This window comes from Hemitrygon akajei, chromosome 29 (assembly GCF_048418815.1).
Source record: "Hemitrygon akajei chromosome 29, sHemAka1.3, whole genome shotgun sequence".
Classification (NCBI taxonomy): Eukaryota; Metazoa; Chordata; class Chondrichthyes; order Myliobatiformes; family Dasyatidae; genus Hemitrygon; species Hemitrygon akajei.
In genome coordinates this window covers 17,317,453-17,345,041 of record NC_133152.1, presented here as the reverse complement: position 1 = coordinate 17,345,041, position 27,589 = coordinate 17,317,453, and the positions used below count along the sequence as shown (strand labels likewise).

At 42.9% G+C, this 27,589-nt stretch overlaps 1 protein-coding gene across 1 annotated transcript in view; it reads left to right on the top strand.

Moving 5' to 3' along the window:
* Positions 1-2,867: 2,867 nt before the first annotated feature.
* Positions 2,868-27,589, top strand: part of LOC140718255 (E3 ubiquitin-protein ligase TRIM62-like) — a 96,688-nt gene continuing 71,966 nt past the window's right edge. The window contains exon 1 of the mRNA XM_073031755.1: positions 2,868-3,645. Coding sequence (XP_072887856.1) covers positions 3,040-3,645 — 606 coding nt within the window. The 5' untranslated portion in view covers positions 2,868-3,039. The remainder of the gene's footprint in view (positions 3,646-27,589) is intronic.

Genomic DNA, 27,589 nt, shown 5'->3' with positions numbered 1-27,589 from the left:
AATGCAATGAGCTTCAACCAAAGAATACGTCTATGGCTTGAGTGATATTTTACACAAGGAAAGATGGTGATGGTCATTAGCTTCCAGTAGACCCAGTTACTAGGACATCACTGCAGGAGCACGTTGGGATTGTATCCTAAGCTGCTTCATCACCCACTTCCATTCTATGCTGGGAATGTATGCTGATGACTGACATTTGCAACTCCTCAGCAAAGGAAGTAGTCATTGTCTGTAACATTGGGTGATCACATAAGTGTTCAGGAACAGTTGTGTCACAACGGCGCCAACCGTCACCAATTCTCCCACCTTCAATATCCTGGGTGTCACCAATGGTCAAAAACTCAACTAAACCAGCCACAATGTAGCTGCAAGACATCAGTGGTTTGTTATCTTCTCATGAACGACTCACCTCCTAACATCGCTCAGCCTTTCTTCCATCTACGACTTAAAAGTCTGGTGTGTGATGGAATACTCCTCTCTTGCACAGATTCCAAAAAAACTCTCAGGAAGCTCAATGCCATCCAGGACCAAGCTATATTTCTGATTGGCACCCCATTATTCATCCTAAACTTTCATCCCTTCCGACCCTGATGGTGAGTCTAAATCCCAACAGCATTACGTGAGCACCCTCACCAGATGTACCACAAAGGTTTGGAGCAGTAGCTCAGAACTCATTTCTCAAGGGTGGGCAATAAATTTTGTCCTTGCCTGTGACACTCAAATGCAGAAAGATGAATTTAATAAAAGTCCAACTACTTAAAGAGTAGCCCATGACATCAGGAGACACAAGAGACTGCAGATGCTGGAAATTAAAACAAAAGACAAACTGCTGGAAGAACCCATGGAGAGAAATGGACCGTTGACGTTCAGTTCGAGACTTTTCACCTGGACTGAAAGGGTAGCAGGGAGAGCAGGTGAGTGTGTAGATTGGCTATCTCCTGTCTCCTCTTTCAGTGTGTATGAAGGGTCTTGACATAGAACTTCGACTGTCCATTCCCCTCCAAAGATGCTGCTTCTCCCGCTGGCTTCCTCCAGCAGTTTTGTATGCTGAGCACATGGAGAACTCGCCTGTGGTCTTGACCAAGACCAGTTTCAGGAAGACTGGAGACCTTATTTCCGCAGTAAGGGTTGAATACCATCCATTGACTTAGGGAAGACATTGTTTATACTGAGCCACATTTGAAGCCAAAACTCGTTTGATGAAAACTAACCCACTTTATCTTGTCTCACTGATTAAGCTTGGAAAAATTCTGTGAGATACCAAGATAAAACTGTTTGGTCCTAAACAACAAGGAACTAGGAACAGATTTAAAGAGCAGATTTAATCAGGCAAATTCTTTTTGCATTATTCCATGAAAGCTGTCGGGTAATATTAACACACCAATATGTGCTAACTAAACCTACAGGACTCATAAACATCCATTAATAATAGCCATGTAATTACTCCTGACCCTAGAAGGCAGCTTCTTTGATGCTAGTTTGCATCACAGCTAAACTCCACTGTTTGCTCGAACAATTCCATGTAGGCTAATTTATTACCTGACAGAGGTGCAGAACCTGTTTAACTTTGGCATTCTGAGGATATAGAGGCAAATCGTATCATAGTTTCTGGCATCTGGCCAACTCACCACAGTCGAGGGAATGAACCAAGGAAATGTCTTTGTCTGTGTCTTGCTGGTTAATTGGTTTGAGTGTGGTATGTCTATCGAGTAGCAGAGTGGTTTGGTTAGTACACCTACTGTCTTACAACTCTAGAAACCTGGATTCAATCCTGAACTTTAATGCTGTCTGAGCGGACGTTCTCTATGTGACTGTGAGGGATACCCCTTAACATTTTTTTAGAATTTATTTAGAAATACTGCTCCAATTTCTTTGTGTTTTATTTAGAGATACAGCACAGTGAGAGAATCCACACCATTTACACCCATCTACTAACCCATACATTTTTTGAACTGTGGGAGGAACCCGGAGCACCTCGAGGAAACCCACACGGTCACGGGGAGAAGGTGCGAACTCCTTGCAGGCAGCAGCGGGAAATGAACCCGGGTCACGGTTGATGTAAAGTGTTATGCTCTCCGATACGCTGCCGTGCTGCGCCATATCCCAAAGACGCACAGTTTGGTTGGTTAATTTGTAACTATGAATTGGTCCTTTTGTTTCAGTTTGCTGTGGAATCCATAGGGAGAAGGAATGGAAAAAAAATAGGATCAATAAACCGGTGATTGGTGGTCTGAAGGTCCTGTTTTCATGATCTCACTCTCTATCATACATTTTCTGTGTTCATATACTATTAAAAAGCCTACTTTAAAATCCTGCTGGACAATTAAGACTGATGGTTTGTAAATGTATTGTTTAAATGAAAAAGTTCATGATGACACATTATGAAATCTTCTGCAATCTCCAAACTTCTGCTGGAGTCTGTCATCTCCATCCAGACAATAACAACGGGTCGTTTTCATACATTGCAGTGCTCTGACCAAGAATTCCTCTTTGACCCTTTGGCCACTTGACAAGCAAGTGGTTTGAAATTGAACTGACAGGCCCCCGTATCTCCATGGAAGTCTGAATTTGGGCTGTTTGTCCCTGGAAGGAAGCAACTGTCGGAATTTGTGGTTAGATTATCACGGAGAAAGGAAAAAAAGGAAGCCTTAAATGCATAATCTAAAATTACATTCACAAGGGTTGCACTGAGTCAAAAAGGAAAAGGCCAAATTTTGAATTGAAGTCGGGAAATTCCTCAAACAAAAGGTGCTCGACCTTGGTCATTGATTTGGAAATTAATTCGCGAGGGTAAATCAGCCGGACTTTCACCGATCGTGGTTAAGAATCTCTATTTTCCCTTTTTTTGTAATGTAGCGAATCCGATCGCAACATGAATGTAACACAATCGAGGCGAAACCACTTCCCGGGGGAGGGAAATTTACCAACAAAAGAAACACCCCCGCAAGCACATTTTAAAGGACTGGGACGGATATTTTTTATATCGGATTGCTGGTTTCATCACTTCAGTAAACGATAAGGCACGGCGGCGTTCTGATAATGCCCAGGCTCAAGAAATCTGTGCTGGTTCCCCCTCCCCGTGCCTCAGGTGTCAGTTTGGCGCTTTCCAGAGGAACACTTCCTGGAATGAAATTGATCACGAATAAGGACAATCGCGGAGAGAATTTGACACGGGAGCGGCCCGGAGGGAGAGTAGTCGCATACTTGAACCATACCAAGACCTGCCAGCCCTTTGCCCCCATGGCTTGCAGCCTTAAAGACGAGCTTCTGTGCTCTATCTGCCTGAGTATTTACCAGGATCCAGTGAGCTTTGGCTGCGAGCATTATTTCTGTAGGAAGTGCATCACCGAACATTGGAACAGGCAGGATCACAGCTCTCGAGACTGCCCCGAGTGCAGGAGGATCTTCCGGGATCCTCTCCTCTCCCCGAGCCTCAAGCTGTCCAACATCGTGGAGAGGTACAGCGCTTTCCCGCTGGACGCCATCCTGCAAGCGCAGAGGAACACCTTCCCCTGCAAGGACCATGACAAAGTCAAGTTGTTCTGTCTGAACGACAAATGCCTGGTGTGTTTCTTTTGCGACGAGCCCACTCTGCACGAGCAGCACCACATCACCAACATCGACGAGTCCTTTGAAGAAATCCAGGTAAATCTAGCTTTCTGGCTCCGTGTTTTCCGGAAAATAAGAACGCACGGGTTTAAAGGGGCATGAACCCAAAAGAGAGGAGAAGCGTCCACCTACAAGCGCTGGGGTTAATTTTCACTGTATTTCGTGCATGTATTTGAATAATCGCGTAATGTTTATTAAACAGAGATCTTAAACAACCAACGTTGTAGAGAGGAAGGGAAAGATGGGCTTTAAGTGACGGTCATTGTCCCGTGATCCATTAAATCAAAGGGCAAAAATACTCCAGAATAACCCAAACATGTTGTTGCGCGGCAAATGTTTTACAGTTTTAAAGTCTGAGATTTCAGTTAACTCCATATTCGTACAGACAATAGCTTCATGGAAAGTCTCAAACCCTCCCTTATTGGGGGTTGGAAAGAGGGGATGTATGAATTAGGCCAGCAAAAACATGACATGCCCGTCACACTGAGTTGATATTAAGAGGGGGCATCCTTTTGTAAAAGTACAAAAGAAATGTACGTTTGCATTGTGACCGCACTGTTCAGAATTAAACGCCGCTGCTTGTCCCTTATCTGCTGAAAGCGCCGTAGCTTCCTGGTGAGGGAAGCGGTGCCGAGCTGGAGAGATTATGATTTGCGGTTAAACATAGCAGAAAACGCTGGAAAAAAACTCGGCGACTCAGGCAGCGTCTGAAGCAGAGGGAACGTTTCAGGTCAAAGTCTTTTGGGTAGACCTCGACCTGTGGGCACTGCGTATCAGCCCAGCCTGGGTCTAGTCTCCAACCCAAAGCTGTGAATTTCCAGCTTGAGGCGACGCCATTAGAACTGGTGTGGCCAAGGGCGATTTCCTACTCCCGTAAGGGTCCGGAACTCGTTATGGCACCGTTTGTGTGAACCATGTGGAAGCCTTGCTTATACCCAGCAAGATCCCATAACCAAAGGTTCGACAGTGAACAGTTGGGCTATTACACCTGGGAGACAAACGTTACTGAGTGTTCCGAGAACTCCTAACCTGTTAATTCTCAAAGCCATGCTTCTTTTGCCCACCCAGAACTATGGACAGTGATTGATTTAAAAACCCATCTGAAAGAAGGTGCTGCCAATAATGTAACATTTAATTACTGCTGGTGTGTTTTTGTGCTCAGGCCTTTGCTCAGGAATTGAACCGGTATCCTTTCCCTCAGTGCCCAATGCCTGACACAGTTTAGCCCTCAGGACAGGGGAAGGAGTATAGGGTGTTGGGTTTCTTGGCTTGCTTGCCCCTCCACTTCATGTCCCCTTCCACAGCTTTATCTTTTTAAGTTAAATTAGTGAACTGGAGGGCTTGGTTCCCATTTACTGATATTATTAGCTGGTATATTTCCAGCGTTTCCAGCTATCCTGTTAACTCTCCGTAGAGATCGCTGTGTGTCGGTGTGGTGGAATGTACTGCTTGTTGCTGCCTGCATTTGATTCCAGCTACCTGGGCTTCCAGATCATTGTTAAAGAAAGTAAATTTACACAGTAGAGATGATGGGCCTTCTGCTTGCCTTTAGAAAGGACCAACCAGTTAGTCCAGTTTCTTGCCAGTTATTGTGTCTAATTTTGTCTTCCCAATCTTTGCTAAGTCTTCAGGTGTCACTTCTTCAAGTATCATTACAATGTGTTGTTTAGTGGATTGAATAACTTTGATGAACTGCTGTTTATATCAGTGTTTTCTAGCTTGGAATCTTGTGCTGGTAGAACTTGTTTCTCCCAGTCTGCTTCAGAAAATCAGTGGTTCCTCTCCATCCACTGCCCCTGTTGCTTGTCGCCACTTACAACTCACCACCTTGGAGTTCAATGACTATCTCTCCTACGCCGACGGCATCCTGCCTGCTTCAGTGTTTCTGCCTTCCTGATCTTCTGTATGTTGTCTACGGTCTATCCCTGATGTCTGTTATGTCTGCATTTTTAAATATAAATCCATCCCACCTTCTCCCCAGCGCCTTCCAGTACTTGGTACACTTTACTTTCCACTCCATGATGGTGAAGGCTGGGCTGCAATTTTACTGGAGCCATTCTTCCCAGTCTCATTAAATGCTCCGTTCTTTAGGTGTCAGCCTTGAAGCTGGTCCAGGTACAGGGCATTATGGTTAAACCTGATCTATTCCTTCATCCAATGAGTGAAGCAATGGTTATTGATCACAATAGGGGAAACTCTGCATTTCCGGTATCCTCTATTTGACTCAGAGCTGAGTGAATATAAGCTGCTTCTGTGATTACTGCCTTAATTTGGATTAGTTTGTGGCCAGGAATTGAATCCTGATGTGTGGATCTTGGGAGCCTGTTCCACTCTGGCCAGTATTTGGTTAAATGCAGAGCTTTCCATTGAATTGCTTGGATTTAGATGGTTTGCATAAATGAATAATTTTGCTTTATTCTTTAAAAGAGCTTCCTGAAGTCATAAATGACCACCACATATATTTCAAGGAAATGTCCTTTCTTTCTTGCATCCATAAGGTGTAGGAGCAAAATTACACCAATTAGCCCATCAAGTCTTCTCCGCCATTTGATTATTTTAAGTGTATTTTCCCCATCAATCCTATTCTCATACCTTCTCCCCATAATCTTTGATGCCCTTGCTAATCAAGAACATGTCAACCTTTGCTTTAAATAGAAGAACATAACATAAGAACGTAAATAGGAGCAGGAGTAGGCCATCTGGCCCATCGAGCCTGCCCTGTCATGCCTGATCTGTCCGTAAACTCAGCTCCATCTACCTGCCTTTTCCCCATAAGCCTTAATTCTCTTACTATGTAAAAATCTATCTAACTGCATCTTAAATATATTTAGCGAAGAAGCCTCAACTGTTTCCCTGGGCAGAGAATTCCACAGATTCACCACTCTCTGGGAAAAACAGTTTCTCCTCATCTCCATCCTAAATCTTCTCCCCTGAATCTTGAGGCAATGTCCCCTAGTTCTAGTCTCACCCACCAATAGAAACAACTTTCCTACTTCTATCTTATCTATCCCTTTCAAAATTTTGAATGTTTCTGTAAGATCCCCTCTCATTCTTCTGAATTCCAGAGAGTATAGTCCCAGGTGACTCAATCTCTCCTCAAAGGTTAACCCCTTCTTCCCTGGAATCAACCTGGTGAACCTCCTGTGCACTGCCTCCAAAGCCAGTATATCCATAGCCTCCACAACTGTCTATGACAATATATTCCACAGATTCACCAACCTCTGGCTAAAGAAATTCCTCCTGACCTCTGTTCTTGAGGGACAACCTTCTACTCTGGGACTGTGCTGTTCGGTAGACTCTCCTACTATTGAAAGCATTTTCTCGACGTCTGTTCTATCCAGGCAGTTCAATATTTAGCAGTTTCAATGGGATTCCCTCTCATTCTTCTAAACTCCAGTGAATACAGTCCCAGAGTCATCAGTTGCTCCTCGTACATTGACACTTTGATTCCTGGAATTATTCTTGTAAGTCACCTCTGAGCTCTCTCCAATGCCAGCCCACCCTACCTTAATTATGAGGCCAAAAACTGTGCACAATACTCCAAATGCAATCTGACCAATACTTCATTAAACTCAACATTACATCTTTACTTTTATATTCTAGTACTCTGGAAATGAATGCATCCATTGTTAAATACACTGACTAGGCTGACCTTGTTGTATGAGGTCCCAATACCATGGTATAAAGTATTCAGTTCATAAAGCCCTCCTGTGAAATAAGCTGGATTCAGAAAGAGTTTGTTGCCTTGGCTCCAGGCATGCACCAACTCAATTGTTCGCCAATAATACTTATTGTACTATTACTGACATCCCTATTTTCCCCTTCCTATTATGATCTTGTCTAAAATACAAACTGCAGAAGCAGATTTGTGTGGATATTGCAAATTCCTCAGACATCTGTTTTTCCCCTTTCCAAGATGTTGAGCAATTGAGAATACTTGGCCAACAACTAACTTCATATCTTTTGATTTACTGTAGTCCTAATACAAGTATTATTTGCTTTTAAACTTGTTCTCTGTCCAGCCACCATTCATACTTGAGACTTATAATCCTGAGATGATCTACATATGTAGGGCGGTTCGTGCAAAAAAGTATCTAGATTATTGGCTAGTTGTTCAAGGGGACTGAACTTTGTGGACCAAGTCAGTGTCACTATCCATCTCATCCGGTAACATGAAAATGCTGCTACAATCTTGTTACCGTACTGACCAGTATCTTGAAATTTGCACTCTTTTCTGAACTCTGTCTTGGGAAGTGATTGCCAGGCAGACCAAAAAAAAAGGTTCAACAATGTTCTTAAAACTTAGGAGAGGGAAGTTGATGCTCCCAATGACTCTTTGGAATTGGTGGCCCATGATGACACAGTGGAGAGGAGGGGGTATTAAGGATGATCATAGAGTAATTGCAACTCCATACTTTGAGATCAGGTGAAGGATCTTCCATTTATCTCTTCTCCCTTCTTTCTTCACACCCAGGAAGCACAGTTCTCTAGATGATCAAGAATGATGCTTGTTTTTCCTTTTGACCTTTCTAGTGTATAGAAACTGAGACCCAGTGTCCAAGTGTTCCTTCCAGAGCTCCATTGACCAAGAAGAGATCCATTGAACAGCTTTGCTTTCATTGACAGTGGGTTGATTGAAATGTTGAGCAGTGACATGCAATGATTAACAGAAAGATAGTAAGACGAAGAACCTCATAATTACAGTGAAAATATTGCTGTGAATCAGAAGTCTGTTTAGTTCTGAACTGTTCAGAATGCTGTCATGGAACAGGCTGCCAGAAGAAGTGATTGAGGTAGGAACATTTACTCAATTTAAAAGACATTAGGACAGGTATGTGGATAGGAAATGTTTAGTGAGATATGGGCCAAAGGTAGACATTTGGGAGCAACTTGCTTGGCATGGAGAAGTTAGACTGAAGGGTTTGTTTCATAGTGAGAACTTTGCATCCATATACTGGGCAGAAATAGAACCATAAAGTGAAAGGTGGAAAGAGTGTACCACCTCACAAGTCACCCAGCTGACCACCCTCACTTGCTCCATCTGTAGAAAAGTTGCCTGCCTTTGAACTTACAAAACCAGAGAAGAAGCAAGTCATCCTTTAGGAGGTAGACAAAGAAGGTGCTACCCTGTAAACATACATACATAGGAATTGGGAATAACACACAATATACTGGAGGATCGTAGCAGGTCAGGCAACATCTGTAGAGGGGAATAAACAGCTGATATTTTGGCTGAGACCTGATGCGTCAACTGTTTATCACATTCTATAGAGACTGCCTGACCGGTTGAGTTCCTCCAGCATTTTGTGTCTGTTGCTCTGGATTTTCAGCATCGGCAGAATCTCCTGTGCTTAAAGAAGTGGAAGTTCTTTACTTTACTATTTGCCCCTTTGTGGCAGCTAACAGAGGTTTGTTATCCAAAAATAAGTTGTGACTTGTCTGTTTTGAGCAACTGCATAGTGACTGCATAGACATGTTTACTTTAGGCTGGAGATGGGAAGTCTGTGGGCTGTATATATAAAATTAGTGATCACATTAGCTTACATTCATTAGTGTTTTAATTATTGGTATGAGAGGCACAGAAGTTGTAAACCAGGCAAACCAACAAATTCTAGCCAGTAAACTTGAGATTTTTATAGTTTGCTTTCACCAAAAATGGGCTAGTTCCACATTGTCTGGCCTGCCAGACAAAGCTAAAATTCTGGTCTACAGCCAGCATTCTCTTAGGAGTTACGAGCTTTTAGCCTAAAATGGAACTCATTCCTACAGTTTATTCTTCTCCTTATAAATAGTACTTACTAGGACTTGTTGTGGTGCTGTATTTGGCTGAATGTGTTTATGAATTTTCAACTGTGCTTTTGGTGTTCCACTTCATGCACTATGGGAATCGCAAGATTTTTTTTGGAAGAGTGTGCAAATATATTTTTAAAAATTTGAGTCGCTAATCTCTAATTGATGTCATCTTGTGTGTTTTGTGGCTTTAGCAAGGAAACTTGCAACCCAGAGCAACTATCTGCTGGAAGAACTTTGGGTTGAGCACCATCTATGGGAGGAAAGGAATTGTCAGCGTTTTGGATTTTGACCTACATAGACATTGTTTATAAGGATACATTGTGGGTCATGGTATAAATTGTCCCCTACCCTGCTTTGAGTAATGCTAAAAGCTCTGCTCAAAGCAACTGGGGTGGCATGGTAGTTAGCTCAACACTTTGCAGTACCAGTGAAGTGGCTTCAATTCCTGCCGCTGTCTGTATGGAGTTTGTACGTTCTCCCCGTGACCTGGTTTCCTCCCACAGTCCAAAGATGTACCAGTTGATAGGTTCATTGGTCATGGTAAATTGTCCCTTGATTAGATTTGGGTTGAATCTTGGGGGTAGGGGGTTTCTGGGCAGTGCAGCTGGAAGTGTTTATTATGGGCTGTATCTCAATTAATTATACATTGGTTGGTTTAGTTACCTTGCATCGGTGGGTGCATTCATTGGGGCAGTGAGTAGGTGGAGCGCGAGAACTCAACTGGTAAAGAGCCTCAGGCAAGAGAAGCTCTGCAGATGCTGGAAATCAAAAATGCTGCTTGGCCTGCTGAGTTCCTCCAGGGTGGCTATGGTCATTACAGCCCTGTTTTTCTTGTGGTTCGGTTGAGAACACTTGGAAGGTCTGATGTTCGAGTACAGGTTTGTATCACTTCAGCTGAAATAAGAATGAGGAGACTATATAATATGTGGTTAGGAAAAGATCACTAAACCGCTAATGCAATGAAACCTGCAGGGCTGTCTTCACCAGAGGGCCTGCAGCAATTAAAGAAGATGGCTTTCTACCAGCTTCTCGGTGGTAGTCGGGGATGAGTAATAAATGTTGGAAATGCTCACATAAACAAACAAGTGATATAATTGCTTGATCATAAACATGAGAAGGTCTGCAGACACTGAAAATCCAATGCTGGAGGAACTCAACAGTGCAGGCCGCATCTACGGAAATGAATAGACAGTTGACGTTTCAAGCTGAGACCCCTCATCAGGACTGGAAAGGAAGGCGGTGGGGAAGGTGCCACAATAAAAACGTGTGGGGTGGGATGGGGAGGGAAAGAAGGCTAGCTGGGAGGAGATGGGTGAAGCCAGGTGGCTGGGAAAAGTTAAGGGCCTGAGAAGAAGGAATCTGATAGGAGAGGAGAGAGGACCGTAGGAGAAAGGGAAGGGGGAGGTGATAGGCAGGAGATCATTTCAGGTCACCTTGCCTTGGGAATGTTGAACTGCACACACGAGGAAATCTGCAGATGCTGGAAATTCAAACAACACACACAAAATGCTGGTGGAACACAGCAGGCCAGGCAGCATCTATAAGGAGAAGCACTGTTGACGTTTCGGGCCGAGACCCCTCGTCAGGTCTAACTGAAAGGAAAGATAGTAAGAGATTTGAAAGTAGTGGGGGGAGGGGGAATGTTGAGCTGTCGTGGCTTTGCCCAACCCAGTTCCCCTGGCAGTCAGCATTCACTGGCCTGCTTTCAGAAGAACAGAATCGTTTGGGCAGGTGTATCTGTGGCCCCCGTGGTGGAACTGTAACACAGCTGGAGTTGACGCTCTTAGGAAAAAAGATGACCTTTATTTGTCACATGTACATTGAAGCATACAGTGAAATGTGTCGTTGACGTCAAAACATATCAGCAGAGATTGTGCTGGGCGGGGCCACATCAAAAGAGAGTTGAAGGAGGGGAATTAAAAAAAGAGAAAAAAATTCTGCTTGAGCCTCAAAACACCGAGGTTTCTAGGCAAGCATTTTGTAAATTCTAAAAGAGGTGAAGTTTAGAAGAAGCAACAATTTTAGGGCTATTACATTACAAAAGATGTGAATTTTGCAAGCAGCATGGTGTTGACGTGGTGATGAGCGTGTTTGCCTGTGCACATTAGAATTGATCGCAGTGCTGAGAGCTTCCGGATCTGTGCCCCATCCTGTCTTTCTGTTGTTTTGGTGCTTGAATACGGTTTCAAAGCTATATTTATTAGGGGGATGGAGATGAAGCTTCAGAATTTCCTTAACGGAGTCAAAAACTGACAACTCTATTGTTATTTGATGTATGCACCCTTGCTGCACAATCCAACACAAGCCACTGTGCATTGATATAAAGGAAAGGCTTACAGCTTTATCAGATGTCTCCGACAATTTAGAGCACTTTGAACGTGAAGTGCTTTGCAGTGCGCTTGTCGGCTAAACACAGTAGTATGCCATGCATTCACCTCGCACTCTAGCTCCTGAGTGTATTATGGCTTGTGCCCCTGCGTCAGACTGAGGATGCCTTGCATTTCTGCGAGTTGGTCCTTTGTCTCACGACTCTGCTGGTGCCATTTGAAGGAAGTGTCCCCGGCAACATTCCCTCTCTCAATCGGTCCCAGTGATGGCGGGCTACCCCGACAATGTGTTTTGTTGCTGCTGGTGGGCTCTTGCTCTGCTGGGCTGTCCAGGAGGGATTGCGGAGATCGGGGCCTCATAATTACATTTTCCATATGGCTTTTGAGTTGTTGGGACCTGTGTTGCTCTTACCATATGGAGTGGCTCTCCTGGCAGAATGCAGTGAGACGTCGGTCTGTGATAGGGGAGAGCCGGCTGGAGTGGGACCTTGAGACTCGGCTCTATTTTGCACTTGCTTTACCTTGCAAAACTGTGTTTAACACATAATTTTCCTGAGGAAGCAGAAGGCATTTGGAACCAATTTACATTCCTTCTGGTGCTGATGGAACAGACACGATCAGGATACAAACCAGCCTCTCATTTTCCTCCTAAATATTTCCACTTGGCTTTGTGTCCCTACTGAAGCAACTGAATCTTGCTGGGGTTTGTTCCCATAGTCACCATACTCCTTTGTTACCTCTGCCAGTTGGTTACATCTGAAGTGTGCTCAACAAAGCCAAAACATTTACCGTCTCCGTTACTAATGTCTATCTTGCCTACACCTGGAGTGGGGATGGGAAAGAAATGTGAATATAACACTTTCTATTGATGTGTAATTAAGAGCACCTTTTCAAGGGCCGCTATTCTTGTTATATCAGTAAACATGGCAACCAATTCGTTCTCAGCTAGGGACCAAAAATGAGAATGAGAAACGGTTGGTTAACCTTGGGTGTTGGTAGCTGAGGGAAGTAATCCTGTATGGGAAACCATCTGACGTCCAAAGGTTTATTTTCGCAGAGCAGGTAGATTGAACCTTGTCTCAGTTGAAAAATCAGGCTGTGAGAGGATGTAAGAAAGCAGCATTGGAGATAAAATGTTGTTCTAATCAATTTGCTCCAGTTAATCCAGGATGTTTTGGCCTAATGCTCCCTTTTCTGGAAAATATTGTTTTCTCTGGTGAAAGTGGATTTTAAAAAAACAATTCATGCCTTCGTTGGAAAAATTGAAATTTTAATTGCAAAACCCAGCTGCAATGCTGAGAACAAGTGTCACTTCTTTTTGCGATCATATTTTCACAAGTATGTGATTTAGAGAAAATCAGTAATTAAACTTGAAGGAGCCTGCCGACATCCATAAACCATGGGCATGCAGCTTGGCTGATATAATGGCTGCTTTGCAACCCTCCGATTTTTAAATTAGGGCCTTGTCTCCAATCTGGCAGACATTCCCCTGTGTGTTCTGTGTCAGGAGTGCTCAAAGTATCATATTACTGAATGAGAAACATTCCTAGTATGGGGCAAATTATCAAGTAAATTACCGTTGAAATATTATTTTGTGCAGGAGTGTTTAGTTTTGTTTTCTCTATCCTGATGGAACTGGATGACAACAGAGTTCGAGAATAGAAGGGGGGGGGTGGGGAGGTGTGTGTGTGTGTGTGTGTGTGTGTGTGTGTGTGTGTGTGTGTGTGTGTGTGTGTGTGTGTGTGTGTGTGTGTGTGTGTGTGTGTGTGTGTGTGTGTGTGTGTGTGTGTGTGTGTGTGTGTGTGTGTGGGTGGTGTGGTTAACTGAAGTCATGAGCACACTGAAACCTGAAACCTACTGAATATGGAAAAGCCTCGATAGAGTGGACATGAAGAGGATGCTTCCATTAGCAGGAGACACTAGGATCTGAAGATGTGCCTTTTAAAACTGAGATGAGACGGAATTTTTCTGCCTCAGGGTGGTGAATCTCTGGAATTTGTTGCGGTGGAAGCTCAGTCATTGGGTGCATTTAAAACAAGAGATTGATATGCTTTCGATTGGTGGAGACATTAAGGAACATGGGAGATGAGACTGACTTTAATACGATAAAATGGAGTCTTAGCCTCACAAGGAAATCTGCAGATGCTGGAAATTCAAGCAACACACACAAAATGCTGGTGGAACACAGCAGGCCAGGCAGCATCTATAGGAAGAAGCACTGTCGACGTTTCGGGCCGAGAAGGATCTGGGCCCGAAATGTCAACAGCGCTTCTTCCCATAGATGCTGCCTGGCCTGCTGTGTTCCACCAGCATTTTGTGTCTTAGCCTCACAATCTACCTTGTTATGATCTACCACTTTATCATTTACCGGCACTGCAATTTTACAATATCTTTTACACTTCAGTCTTGTTTAACCATATTCTAGCTCAATGTTCTGTTTAATAATTTGATCTGTATAAATAGTATGTTTATAATCTGCCAATAGAATGATGGAAGCTATGGTCGAATGGCAGAGCAGCCTTGGTCTGAATAGCCTAAGCCTGCTGGGGAAAATAAAACTCCAAAATAACTCCAAGGTATATCTATTTTAAATTGAAACCTAATCAGCAGGAGCAATTAATACTCAATTAATTATTATTTTATAATGAGTGAAAGCCTGCACACTATGTAAAGGAAATGTTTGAGTGCATATTCTTGGGGCTTGTCTTAAAGATGTGTCAAATATAATGTTATTTTGTCTGTACCTCATGCCTCTAATTAATTTTCATACTTTTACTATAATAAAGGTGCTTGCTGGCCAACCTGTATAGTTTGGATTCCCAGTGTGTGTAACCGTTGTTTTTTTTTCTGATTCTTGCCTCACTGTTGCTTTTACACTGAACAATTTCATGATGGCTTACAGACCCCCCCCCCCCCCCAGTTACTCAGTTCACAGTGCAACGGTTCGGCATGTTCCCCACAGCCAAGGGGTGTGTGTGTGTGTGTGTGTGTGTGTGTGTGTGTGTGTGTGTGTGTGTGTGTGTGTGTGTGTGTGTGTGTGTGTGTGTGTGTGTGTGTGTGTGTGTGTGTGTGTGTGTGTGTGTCTCAGTAAAAACGCCTGTGGTTCACTCCTTTAGTCCAATACAACACTCAATGGCTATAACTCTGTACAAACCTTCACATCTGTAGAAACATATTTTGCAGGTCTGTGTCATGACCTTGATGGTGTTAACTTTCATTGTGCTCTTGCTCTAGGCTAATGAATCCATTCACGTGATCTGGAATATTTTAATGGATCCTCCTGACCAACAGCTTAGCCACCAATTCCTGCTGTAACTTTTAGAAACCTCTGTGTACCGATCCAGAAACTTTGATGTTGCATTACCCATCCTTCCTTGTGCAATTTTTCTCATTACTAAATTGACCAGTTTGACATGAAGGACACTGTTTCGGTTAGACGGTGGTTTTTGTTGGGTGGAGGCAGATGGAGGGGACTGTACCACATCTAATTTAATTACCATTAACCCATTAACTTTCAATCTAGTGAAAGTGCAATGAAAACTTAGCACAGTTACTAGCAAAATGTGTTGCCTTAAAGGTCAGTGAACACCATTTTAAAATCAGAAATGGGATACTTTGCTGCTCTGAGGCTGTTTTTAAAAAATATACCCATATCTACACATAGTTGAGCAACAGTGCTTCAAGATTTGGTTTTTAGTTTATTGACCTCAGTTTTGATGATGGCATGAAAGTCGACTTGTCTAACTTCCAGTAATTCTCCCCCCCCCCCCTTCTCTTTTTCCATTCCTCACTCTGACTACCCTCTTATCTCGGACTTTTCTCCTCACCCACCCATCACCTCCCTCTAGTGCCCCTCCTCCTTCCCTTTTTCCCCATAGTCCACTCTCCTCTCATCAGATTCCTTCTTCTGCCTTTACCCTTCCACCAGCTTCTCACTCCCCCCACCCCACCCTCCACCCACTTTCCCTATCACCTGCCAGCTTGAACTCTTTCCCCATATTCTGGCTTCTTCCCCCCCCTTTTGAAGTCCTGATGAAGGGTCTTGACCCGAAACATCGACTGTTTGTTCCTTTTCATAGATGCTATCTGACCCACTGACCTCCTCCAGCACTTTGCGCGTGTTGATCTCGAACCCAGGATCTCATGTTGTTAACCTAATTTTTGGTTCTGGACACCAATACGGATGCTTCGCTTGGATAAAGGTGGCTCTCACCCAAGAGAAAAATCACACGAGGATTTTTGTTGTTGTTCATCATCTGGTATTTCTCTCTGGTTGTTGTAAGCTCTGGGCTTGCTTGCAGTACTTCCCATGGCTGAGCAGTGTTCTGGCACTGTTGTATTCAAGTTATTGGAGCCTACAGGAAAGGTAGGGACAAGCCAAACATCTGGTATCACATCTGAGTGTTACCTAGTGATAATATTATTTAGTGAACTTCCATTAAAGTGTCTGGTTTGCGGTATTGCTATGATGCCATCAACTCTTCGGGATACACGGTTTTGATTTATGAAGTCTTTTGCACTGGAAGGGACAGAGTCTCTCTCTGTGCAGAGGAGTACTGTGTTTTATCATTTTCCTTCTCACCTGTCCCTCTAATGTTTTATGTACTTCATTACTAAGGATGGATAGAGTGCACTAGTCATCGCATCTTTTTTATTACATTGGCCGATGCCTTTGATGAAAATTACTTGCAGTAAATCAAGTTTTGACAGGGAAAAATATAAAATGGCATTACAAATCGAGTCAGAGTAAGATGCTCCTTAGCTTGTGTACGTGGACCAGGCAAAAATGATTCAGGAGCCCTCATCCACTGAGGGGACTGGGGATCGTAGAGCAATGTGTTTCCCTGCTCTGCAAAGACGATGTGATCTGCACCAGCCGTGTCAAACTACAATCTGCTGTAGTAAGATGGCTCTGAAACCTTTTTTGGCAATACAGACCTCGTTCGCAGGAAGCGAAGTAGCAGTGTTTCCTGTGCCAGTGGAGTGCTTCTGAGATTTCCAGTGCAAGGACCATTCTAGGCAACAAAATATGCTTTGGGAAGAAATTTTTTTGGGTTCTCTCCAGTGCTGTTGTGGCTGAGCTCTGCCGGGCCTTCCATGATGGCTGCACACTGCCACCAGGTTATAGTTGGAAGTTTCCTGTTCTCTTTTGGCCCTCCCACTTGACTTTGCCCCTCCCCCTGACCATAGACATGGGAGCGGGAAAAAGTCATTCAGCTCATCGAGTTTGCTCTGCCATTCGATCATGGTTTATTTACCCCTCCCCCCCTTACCTCCCACCGTCAACCCTATTCTCCCACCTTCTCGCAGTAACATTTGAAGCCATTACTAATCAGGAGCCTCTGCTTTAAATAACTCCAATGACTTGGCCACCACAGCCTGATTTACCACCCTCTGGCTAGAGAATTTCATCCTCATCTCGGTTCTAAATGATGTCCCTCTGTTCTAATGCTGTTTGCGCTGGTCCCAGACTCTCCCAATAATGGAAGCATCCTCATTGCCTAACTCTACCTAGGCCTTTTAATATTTGGTAGGTTTCAATGAGATTCCCCATCATTCATGTAAACTGAAGTGAGTACGAGCCCAGGCCTATCAAATGTAAGTAAGGCTGTTTTTAATATCTGTGCCAATTTCTTCAGAAAAAAATGGTAATGGTTCTTGTATGAATCACTGAAGTTATGTTACTTGTCACACAGCCTCAGAAAAGAAGGTGTTCTTTTAGAACAGGGATGAGGAATTTCTTCAGCCAGAGAGTGGTGAATCTGTGGAATTCATTGCCACAGGCAGCTTTGGAGGCCATCTTTATGTATATTTAAGGCAGAGGTTGATAGAGGTTGATTGGTCAGGGTATGAAGGGTTATGGGCAGGAGATTGAGGTTGAGAGGAAAATTGGATATGCCATGATGAAATGGTGGGCCAAATGGCCTAATTCTAACCTATATCTTATAGTCTAAATGCTCCTCATATGTCAACCCTTCCATTCCTGGAATTATTCTTGTAAACTTTCCCTGGGGTGCCTCCAATGCCAGCATATCGTTGCTCAGATAAGGAGCCCAAAACTACTATGACACTGTTCGGTTTTAAGGATGCCTAGTTCTGGGTGATCAAATCTGATTTCCAATGGAGTTTTAGTGACAGGGTTACCACAGCCTGTATGTGTGAAAGGCAACACCTTCAGGATTGGAAGGTAGAATATTGCTTTCACGGCAGAGCTGTTCAGCTGCTGGACTAGCGGAGCGCAACAGAAATCGGAAAAGCAGGTACATTTCTGTGTCTTTTTTTTGAAGAACCATATAATTAATACAAGTAGTGAAGGAATGTGAATGGAATGAAAACAATCCCATTGCAAATTGGACTTGATCCATGCTTTGTTTTCCACTTCTGTGTAAAGTGTACTGTAAAGGGTGTGTTTGTTTGTGGTTTTGGAAATGCCCCTATGTTAGGGCAAAAATGCCAGATATGTTGGTATTTTGTGCTGCAAATTAATGTCTGGTGGAAAAAATCAGATATGAGATGTTGCAGAATCAGAAGAAGTTTACCACAATGTTTCAATGGCAACGTTAAGTATCTCCGTATATTAAAGAGGAGAATAAAATTGGAGAAGATCTAGGTTATTTGTTTATTTTGGGGGGGGTGGGAGTGGAGGAATAAAACTGATGGCTCTAGATGTGTCATTTCCAAGGACTTGTTCTCCCTGTTCTGTTTTTTACCCCTCCCTTGCATTGTGTTTCAGTGGAAAGTACGACAGCTGAGCCCAATCCAGTCTTGGCTGAGGGACAGATTTGTATTCTCCAGGGGAGATAGCAGGCTGCTCGTGAAGGATCCCAATCTGGATCCTCATGTATTTTCTCTTTTCTCTCCCACATTCACCGAGTTTTTGAAGCTAATGTGACGTCTCCATCGTTTATACCAGTAACTCCATCACTAAGTGCACTATGTGGTCTATGTGTGAAAAAACTTGATTGAGCCATTTTGTCAGGCCATGGTAATTTCTATAGTACTCTAATTGCCTGTGTTACCTGCCTAAAATCTGTTGATCTGTGCCATGAAAGTCTTGATTTATGCAGTACTCACATTTGCCTTTCAGCTTTCTGCTACCCTTTGTGTATCGTTTAAGATCTTTCTTTTCCCATTTTTCTGTCTATTTATGGTTGTGGTTCCCTCTTTTCCTCACAGTTTTCTTCAGATGGCCATACAGTAGATCCTCCCTCCAAGTTATAAACTTAGAGGAATCCACACTGAAGTTGTGCAATGTGTTTTCCATGATTTAGGCCTTCCTTAATTCTGGTGAATCTTTGCCCCATGGATGTGGGGCCTAAAGCAAAATTTGGGTCCCCAGATAAAGCCTGACCAAATATATCCTCCTTTAGACTTCGAACTTCAAGGATAGAGATCTCCACACTTTACAGTCCCTCCTTATTGAGAAAGTATCAGGAATTGTCTGTTTTACCAAAGTGGCCAATGATTTAATTTTCTTAACCTATTGACCACAATTTTGTGACTCTTTTCATCTTGCACACATTTGGTTATTGTGGCTCTTAATTTAGTACAACCTAACAATTTAGATAATACAACTTGTTCTTCCTTCCTTCAAACCATTTAATTTAAAATAATGAAGGGTGGGGTGCCATATCAGCTTGTAGGGATCATCACTTGCCTCATATCAACACTATTTGTTTCATCCCTGCTCTGATTTAGATTTGTATTCAGATTAGTTTATTGTTGTATACACTAGAGTACAATAAAATTGCTAGGGTATAGCTCACAGAGTAAACAGTTTTCATAGTGATAATAAATACAGTGATGAGTGCAAGAACAAGGTATAGCAGCAGAAACTGGAGTAATTCTAATGGATGAGGTAGAATTCTGGATTTGAGAATGAGGCAGCTCCACCGGGAAGGGTGATTGGTTCAGAAGTCTGATAGCAGTGGAGAAAGATCCTTTCTTGAGCCCGATCCTTCACTCATGCCAGCTCTTGTATTTCTCCCTAGAAGGAAGAAGTGGGGAAAAGGGCACGGCCAGGCTGGCTGGTGCTACTGTTAGCCTTCTTGAAGCAATGCGTCTGATGTCTCCTGTTCCACCAACAAATGTAGCAAAGCTGCCTGTGTTTCCTTTCTATTTGTCAACATTGTTGCATATCTGAGATAAGTAATGTTGGCAGTGTTACAATCAATGTGAAGTGTATCTGAACTGTTAAGTTCAAGCAAATGAGTTTAAGTGCTCAACAATGTAGCACTGGATGAAGGGCTGAGCCTTGGATTTAAGTGGGTTGTTAGACAAGACTGTTATTCTGTAAGAGAGTATGTCTAATGCTATTGGACATGGAGGAATGTCGGAGGATGCAGGTATAGAAGATGCACACGAGCAAAGCTGGTGAAGATCTAGGATCTGCGGCAGGACGTGTGGGTGGAAGGACTGAGTTCCCTTTGTTTCTCTGTGGACTGGCGGAGAAATTTGGTCTGGTTGTGACCGTGTATGCTGCAGACAAACCTTCTGTCATCATATTTAACCACCTCAGCTTACTCTTTGAAATAAACTCCCCCACGCTTTAGAGTTCTTCTGTAATGCCTTTGCTATCGAACTCTCAGCTAGATTTGTGCTTCTAGCTAGATTTGTTTAATTTCCTTTTCTAGGCATAAATATGGATTCCATGACAGCTCATTTACCTTGGTAATTCTCTAGTGCATTTGGCCTCCTCGTTTTTATTCTCCTGTTGGTTTCTTTTCTCATGATACAGACAGATTATTCTTAATTTTCAGCTCCCTTTGCTGATTCTCTATTGCTTTCTCTTCAGTACCCCTGATTTTTCCATTTATCTTCATTACTTTTTTTACCTCTTTGGAAAGAAGTCATTAATTCCTACATAGATTTTTCTGCTTCACCAGCCAGTACAAGCCCTTCTGTGATATTCCCGAGTTTACCATGCAGTTGACTGAATATTGACGCTTGCTTAGAGGGATCCACGTCTTTGTTCTTTTTCCATTTTCATTTTAAAATCTTTTTTATTTGTTCTTTTTCCACAGCCATTCTAATCAGGCACTGTGATAATTGATATTTTTTTCAAAGTATGTACAGTATATGTCACCATATGCTACCTTGCGTTTCATTTTCTTACAGGAAAATAATGAAATGCAATAGAATTTAAGAACAACTATACATAAATTCTGACCGACAACCATGTGCAAAAGAAGGCAGCAACAATAATACTGTGAGCATGAGTTGTAGAGTCATTAGAAGTGAGTGTTTAGGTTGTAGGGTAACACCTACAAAGAAATGTTTTCAGTTTGAAGTGAGTGAAGCTATCCCACCAGTCCCACTTTCATTCCAAGTTCTTTCCCAGTTACTTTAATATAATTGGCATTGCCCAGTAGTTTTTCCAATGTTTTTCAAAATTCTGGATTCCTTTAACTGCAGCCACCATGGTTATTTTCTATTTCACGAGTTAATCATATGTCACAGAAGTATATCTCCAAGGCCAGTGTGCCAACCGTCAAGCACACCTTCACACTTCGCACTAATCTCATTTCGTTCCCCACATCAACTGTTCCCAGAGCGATCACCAAATGTCTCTGCTTATAATGTTCCTATCTTGCTGCTTTCATTTGTTCCATTCTATAATGCCTTTATTGGATTTATCACAGGGGAGTGATTGATACCTGTGTTGTTTCGTAATGAAGTCACTGGCAGTTATGAAGCAGGTTCGTTATTCGATAAAACAAGATACAGCAGGCATCATGTGGAGACGCTGTCAGTCGAGAGGTCTGCCTATGCCCAGTATTACACATGCTACATGTACTAAACATCAAAAGACAATTCCATATTTACAATGCTTTCTTTGAAACTACACACAAACTTCACACCTCCAGATTCGCACCCACACCACAGACATCGGAATGAATTTTAATCAGCATTGTCTGGTCTGTGATTCACTGCTTTTGGGGGCCTACTTTTCATTTGAATTGAGTCCACAGTTTGCAAATCAGAAGATGGGTGGCTGAGAAGTCATTTGGTGAATATAAATGCGCTACACCCCAAAACTGCTTAACAATCCGAAGCTCTCTATCTGATTAGAGGAGGTGGAATTGGATACAGTTGCTGCATTTACAAGACATTCACTCAGGCACTTGTATAGTGAAGGCATAGAAGGATAAGAACCATATGGGATTAGTGTAAATGAGCAAGGAAAAAGCCAGCATGCATCTGGTGGGCTGAAGGGCCTGTTTTGTTGCTGCACCACTCACTCTGTTACAGCATGGATTGGGGCAGTGACGTGTAGTTCCTTCTTTTCTGCCTACACCAGCTCATTACTCTGTTAACTGACAGCACCGTTGATTCACATTCCCTGCAGTGCCTCTGTTATTTATTCCGTGTTTAAACATTTATCTATTTTCAGACTTAGCTAGTTCACCTTTAAATGAAATCCATAATTTAGTACTAAAGTTCCTTTCGCTTACCTTTCATTATTACATTTATTTGGCATGCCATCCTTCAGTGACATCGATTTTAATTGATTTTAATTATTTACTGCTTATGGGATTCTCAAACGTCCCTCTCATTAATTCCTTTCATTTGTTTGAAAGAAAAAGCTTGATTGTTTCTCACTTTACAATTTTCTTTGTATATGAGTACATCACTATGAAACTGCAGTTCAATTCAAATATGCTCATTCTTCATTTATTCTAAATTCTTACTTCTTTGGGATTTTTACTGTTTCCAGCCTATTCCACCATGCTCTTGGCTGCGGCCATGGATTTCCCCCAAACAATAACCACATCTCTTTGGAGCTTGTAGTAGAATCATAAATATGATTTGCACAGGCAGTTATTCTGGTTTATGCGTATTTTGTAAGTGGTGGCGAGAAAAAAAAAGTTTGATATAAGCGCTCCACAATCTCCTGATTCACTCTGCTCTGTGAGAGAGCTTGACATCTTTGTGGATGCTGCTATCGCCATCTTGCTGGATACAGCTCAGCCCGTCGTGTGAGAACGAGGCTCCCCTCTGCGGACTCCGTCTATACTTCTTGCTGCCTCAGTAAATAATTAAAGATCCCTCCCTCCCACCCCAGACATTTTCTCCTCTTTCCTCCCCATTGCACAAGGCTGGAAGCACGTACCACTAGGCTCAAGAACTGCTTCTCTCCCACTGTTATCAGAATCTAGAATGGACGTCTTGTGCAATTAAATAGACTCTTGATCTCCTAATCTACCACGTTATAACCTTGCTCTTTATCACTTGCCTGCACTGCACTGTTTCAGTAGATTTTACTCTTAATTCTGCATTGTTACAGTTTTACCTTATTCTAGCCGGAAATACTGTGTAATGATTTGATCTGTACGAACAGTACACTAGACAAGCTTTTCACTGTATCATGGTACATGTGACAATAGTATACCAATCTGCGACAAAGTAAGTTGTCCCATATTCCATAATATCTCCAAACCTTGATTTCCCTGAGGATTTATGTACCCGAATCAGAGCTGCAAAAAAATTGACCAGGTCCAAACACGGGAACTGGGTGAATTCCTGAGGTGAGTTCTGAATGCTTCTCGTGCAGTATTTTATTAAGTGTAGCACTAAGGGTATTTGTATTGTAAAGTCAGTGGAAACCTGGCGTAGAACCTTCTGCTGGTCAGCATAGCAACTAGCACAACAGTTGATGGGTACAGGAGGCCATTATCTGAATCCTGGACCTTTGTTCCCCTGAGGAATTCCTGCAGTGCCTTGGGCCCGAACGTTAGTTGCTTCAGAGACTCTCTCTTTATCTCGAGCTCAACTGGGAATGACTGTTAATGATTTGGAAGATGTAAGTTGGAATTCTAATTAAGCAGTACTTGTCCAAATGCAGTAAGATCTGTGAAATGTCCAGGGATAGGCTGCGAAGCGCCAGATGGTATTTGTGCTGTGCAGGTAGTAGACAATAATTCTGTAGTGAGAGTAAACCTGACGATGGCATTTGTTATGCATGCTCAAAGCAAGAACAATAATAGAGTCGTATAATGAAATGTTTTTACAGAGTTGTGTTAGTAATGGTACACGCGAGGCAATTTGCAGTGCTGGAGTGGCAAATTGGGTCCACTGAGATGAGCAATTTGTACTCAAAAGCCCTTGCCAAATTTTTTAAAATTTATTGAGCTGCTGTGTGGAATAGGCCCTCCGGCCCTTCAAGCTGTCCCATCCAGCAATCTCCTGCTTCAATCCAAGCCTAATCACAGGATAATTTACAATGACCAATTAACCTACCAGCCAGTGTGTGTGTGTGTTTGTGAACTGTGGGAGGAAACTGGAGCACCCAGAGGAAACCCACATGGTTATGTGGAGAACATACACATTTCTTGAGGACAGCGGCTGGAATTGAATCCAGGTTGCTGGTACACTAAAGTGTCGTGCACTTTATATTCCTCTCGCGTGTAGGAGGCCTAATTCATTTACCCCGTGATCGATCGGCCGTATTCTTGCAATCAATCTGATATGATTCGGCAATTAACTCCGGTAACATGGACAAATCCCGTGACAATCTGGTGGTTACAGTTGACCAGAAACTTCAGTGGACCGCCATATAAATATCAGAAGTCAAACTCGATTATCCTACCAGGAGGGACCTGCCTTTAAGTTGTGTAGATGTATCAAGAAGGTCCGCTGAGTGCCAAATGCAAAGAGCACCGCGGTAATTCCACTGGAAGTTCTGCTGACATGAGAAGTCTCCAATTTTGCTTCCCTCTCCAAGTTGCACATAGTCCATGCTTTCAGATTTGCTGCATCAAAATCCTATAACTTCCCTCTCTTGAGCACTGAGCGTACTGTTACCACCGGTGGCTCCTTAATGATGAGCATCAAATGCAGATGTTGTCCTGGATGTCCGCATATCATGTAGGTAAAAGAAATAACAGCTTTTCTTTGTAAATTGTCTTGTGACTAGGCCGGGGTTAAGTCGATGGGTTGCTGGTGGTCCAACTTCAAGGGCTGGAAGGGTCTAGTCTGCACCGTAAAAATATATAAGTTCATCTTTGTATAATAGGATAGTGTAAGGAAATCTTAGAGCATCTCAAATGACCTGAGTCCTGGATCTTGGGCAGGGTCTGATCGACATGGTTTGTGGATTGGACTATAGTTCACGTCGTGCTGTGTTTCTGGTTCCTGGTTGTTCCTTTTGTTTTGTTGTTGCCGTCTCGGGCGATTTTGATCGGGGCAGCTCACGGGTAGCGAGCGACACAGCACTAGATTAAACTGAACTGAACATGCCTGGGCTCTTTTTCGTTTTCATGTTTTTATTCTGTATTTTTTTTCTCACTCTTTTTGCTGTTTGCGCGATTAGTGTTATTTTACGCATGGTGGGGTGTTGTTTGTTTTTCTTTGGACGCGCTCCAGGGTTTTATTTTTTTCACGGCTGTCTGTGGGAAGACAAATCTCAGGGCTGTATATTGCATGTGTCCTTTGATAATAAATGTACTTCGAACTTTAATGATTGTGTGTTTCATATCCAATTCCTTGAAGGTGGACTGAACCTTTGATGGGGTAAAGTTTCATATGGCTTGTAAATCTTCTTTATTTGCAGAAGCTATAATGAGATTTGCTTATATTTATTGATATAACTTGTCTCTAATAGAACTGCTGTGAGTCAGCTTGTTCGATTTTTGAGGTAAATTTTCTCTCTTGTAGTACTAGTTTTATCAGGGCAGTTGTGCCAAAGAGGGAGCCAGTTGTGCAGTACTTTATTTCTTTCTCTTTTTAAAAAAAAAACACCTTTTCCTAGTCCACTTTTACCAAAGCGAATTTCCTCAACCTGCCCACATCATGGAGGCTGCTGACTCAACTTGGTAGTGATCCCTGCTGAGTGAGATTAGAGAGGGGTGCCACAGCAGCAGTAAGCTGAATGATTATTGGAAGGTTGGATATTCCTTCATTGTCTGCATTAGGCTTGTTCCGACGTCCATCTCATTCTTTGCTCACCTGCTATATGTGAATTTCACCCATGGAATGGGTTAGTATTTCAAGGACTCTCCAGGACATTATCTCAAATCCCTGACAAGCTAAACAGTACTCTTTGCAGGCTGGTTAACAGTAAAGCTCTTGCGCCAGAACGCCTTTCTCTGTATTTACTGCCTATCTTTCAAAATGAAATACTTCATTTTCTTATCAAAATAACGCCATTTTGCAGACTTTGGGAGGGTCTCCACTACTCATCATGAGTCAGTTCTGTTTGCTTGCAACCTGCCTCGTTTGACTCCTCTGCTTGTGAACACGACAGCTATTGGATTATCACACACATAATGCTGGACAACTCAGCAGGTCAGACACCGTCTATGCAGGGAATTGGACAGTCGCTGTTTTTGGTTGACACCTTTCACCCGGATTTAAGGATAGAGAGGATATAGCTGGTATGAAAAGGTAGAGTAACAGCTGGTCGGGGATTGGTGGATCCAGGTGATAAGCAGATGGGGAAGGGGAGAGAGTGCTGAGTTCCTGTAGCATTTTGTGTGTTGCTTCAGATTTCAGCATCTGCAATCTCTTATCTCCAGTTATGGAATAGAGTACCACCTTGATCAATAATATTCAAGGGTCCTTTCATTGCTTCTGTCTTGGAGCTTCCATCATCTCTTCACACATTGTACAAGAGCAACTGCTATGCTTTCCAGAAAAAAGATGACAAAAAAATTCTTTCTTTTTAGTGGATGCAAAGTTGTGTGTTAAATTGAAAATTGATCAGCAGAGCATTTTCTATCACTCCCAACGCTGATGACTTTAACTGAAGCATTAACAGCAGATGGATTGCAATGTCGTAGACTTGCTATTATCTGTTTTTATAATGTTGGATGAAGTTGAGAGCTACCTAGTGGTCATCACTGCGATCGAACTTCTGTTTGCAAAATAATGCATGAAAACGAACTGAACAAAACCGGAGGAACTCAGCAGGTCAGGCAGCATCTATAAAGGAAAATAAGTTGCCAAGACCCTTCATCAGGACTGGAGAGGGTGAGGTGTGAGTGGAGGTTAAGGAGTACAAGTTGGTGGGTGATAGGAGAGACAAGGTGAAGGGAGGGGGGGATGAAATAAGAAACTGGGAGGTGATAGGTGGAAGGGGTAAAGGGCTGAAGAGGAAGTAATCTAAGAGGAGAGGACAGTAGACCATTTAATGAAGAGAAGGAGGCAACATCTCGTAATCCATTTTGAGTAATCGTCAACACTGATTTCTCTACTAAGTAATGGCACTCCTTTCTCCCCTTCTGTCTTTCTTCATTCCCCATTCTGGTTACTCTCTTATCGTGCCCATCACCTCCTGGTTCCTGTCCTCATTCCCCTTTACTCTATTCTGTTAGATTCCTTCTTCTTCAGCCTATCACCTCCTAGCTTCTTACTTCACTGCCCCTCCCTAACCCACGCACTTCGCCCCCTCACCTGGTCTCACCCATCACCCACCAGCTTGTACTCCTTCCCCTTGCCCTCTTTTCCAGTCCTGATGAAGGATCTCGCACTGCAACGTTGACACTGTATGACTTGCTGAGTTGCTCCAGCACTGTGTGTGCTGCTCAAAGTTTCCAGCTTCAGCGGAATCTCGTGTTTATGAAACAAACGGTACCGTGTATTATGCTCTACTGGAGATATCGTGCACTTGTATGTTTGCTTTTACAATGTGCTAAATGTTCCTGCGGCTCTTTGTTGCTGGGATTTTAGGGAATATGATCACTAGTTTTTGGTGGCAGGGTAGAAATGTGTCTCTACTAAAGAAGGTGTAAGGCACTGCAACCCTCCACTAGCCTGTGCAGGTCTCTCTTGGCTCCCTTGGGTGAGGTGTAGTTATCTGCTTAGCTCCCCCCTCCCTGCTGATCAGAGTCCTGTGGTGGATCGTCAGACGAGCAGCTGGC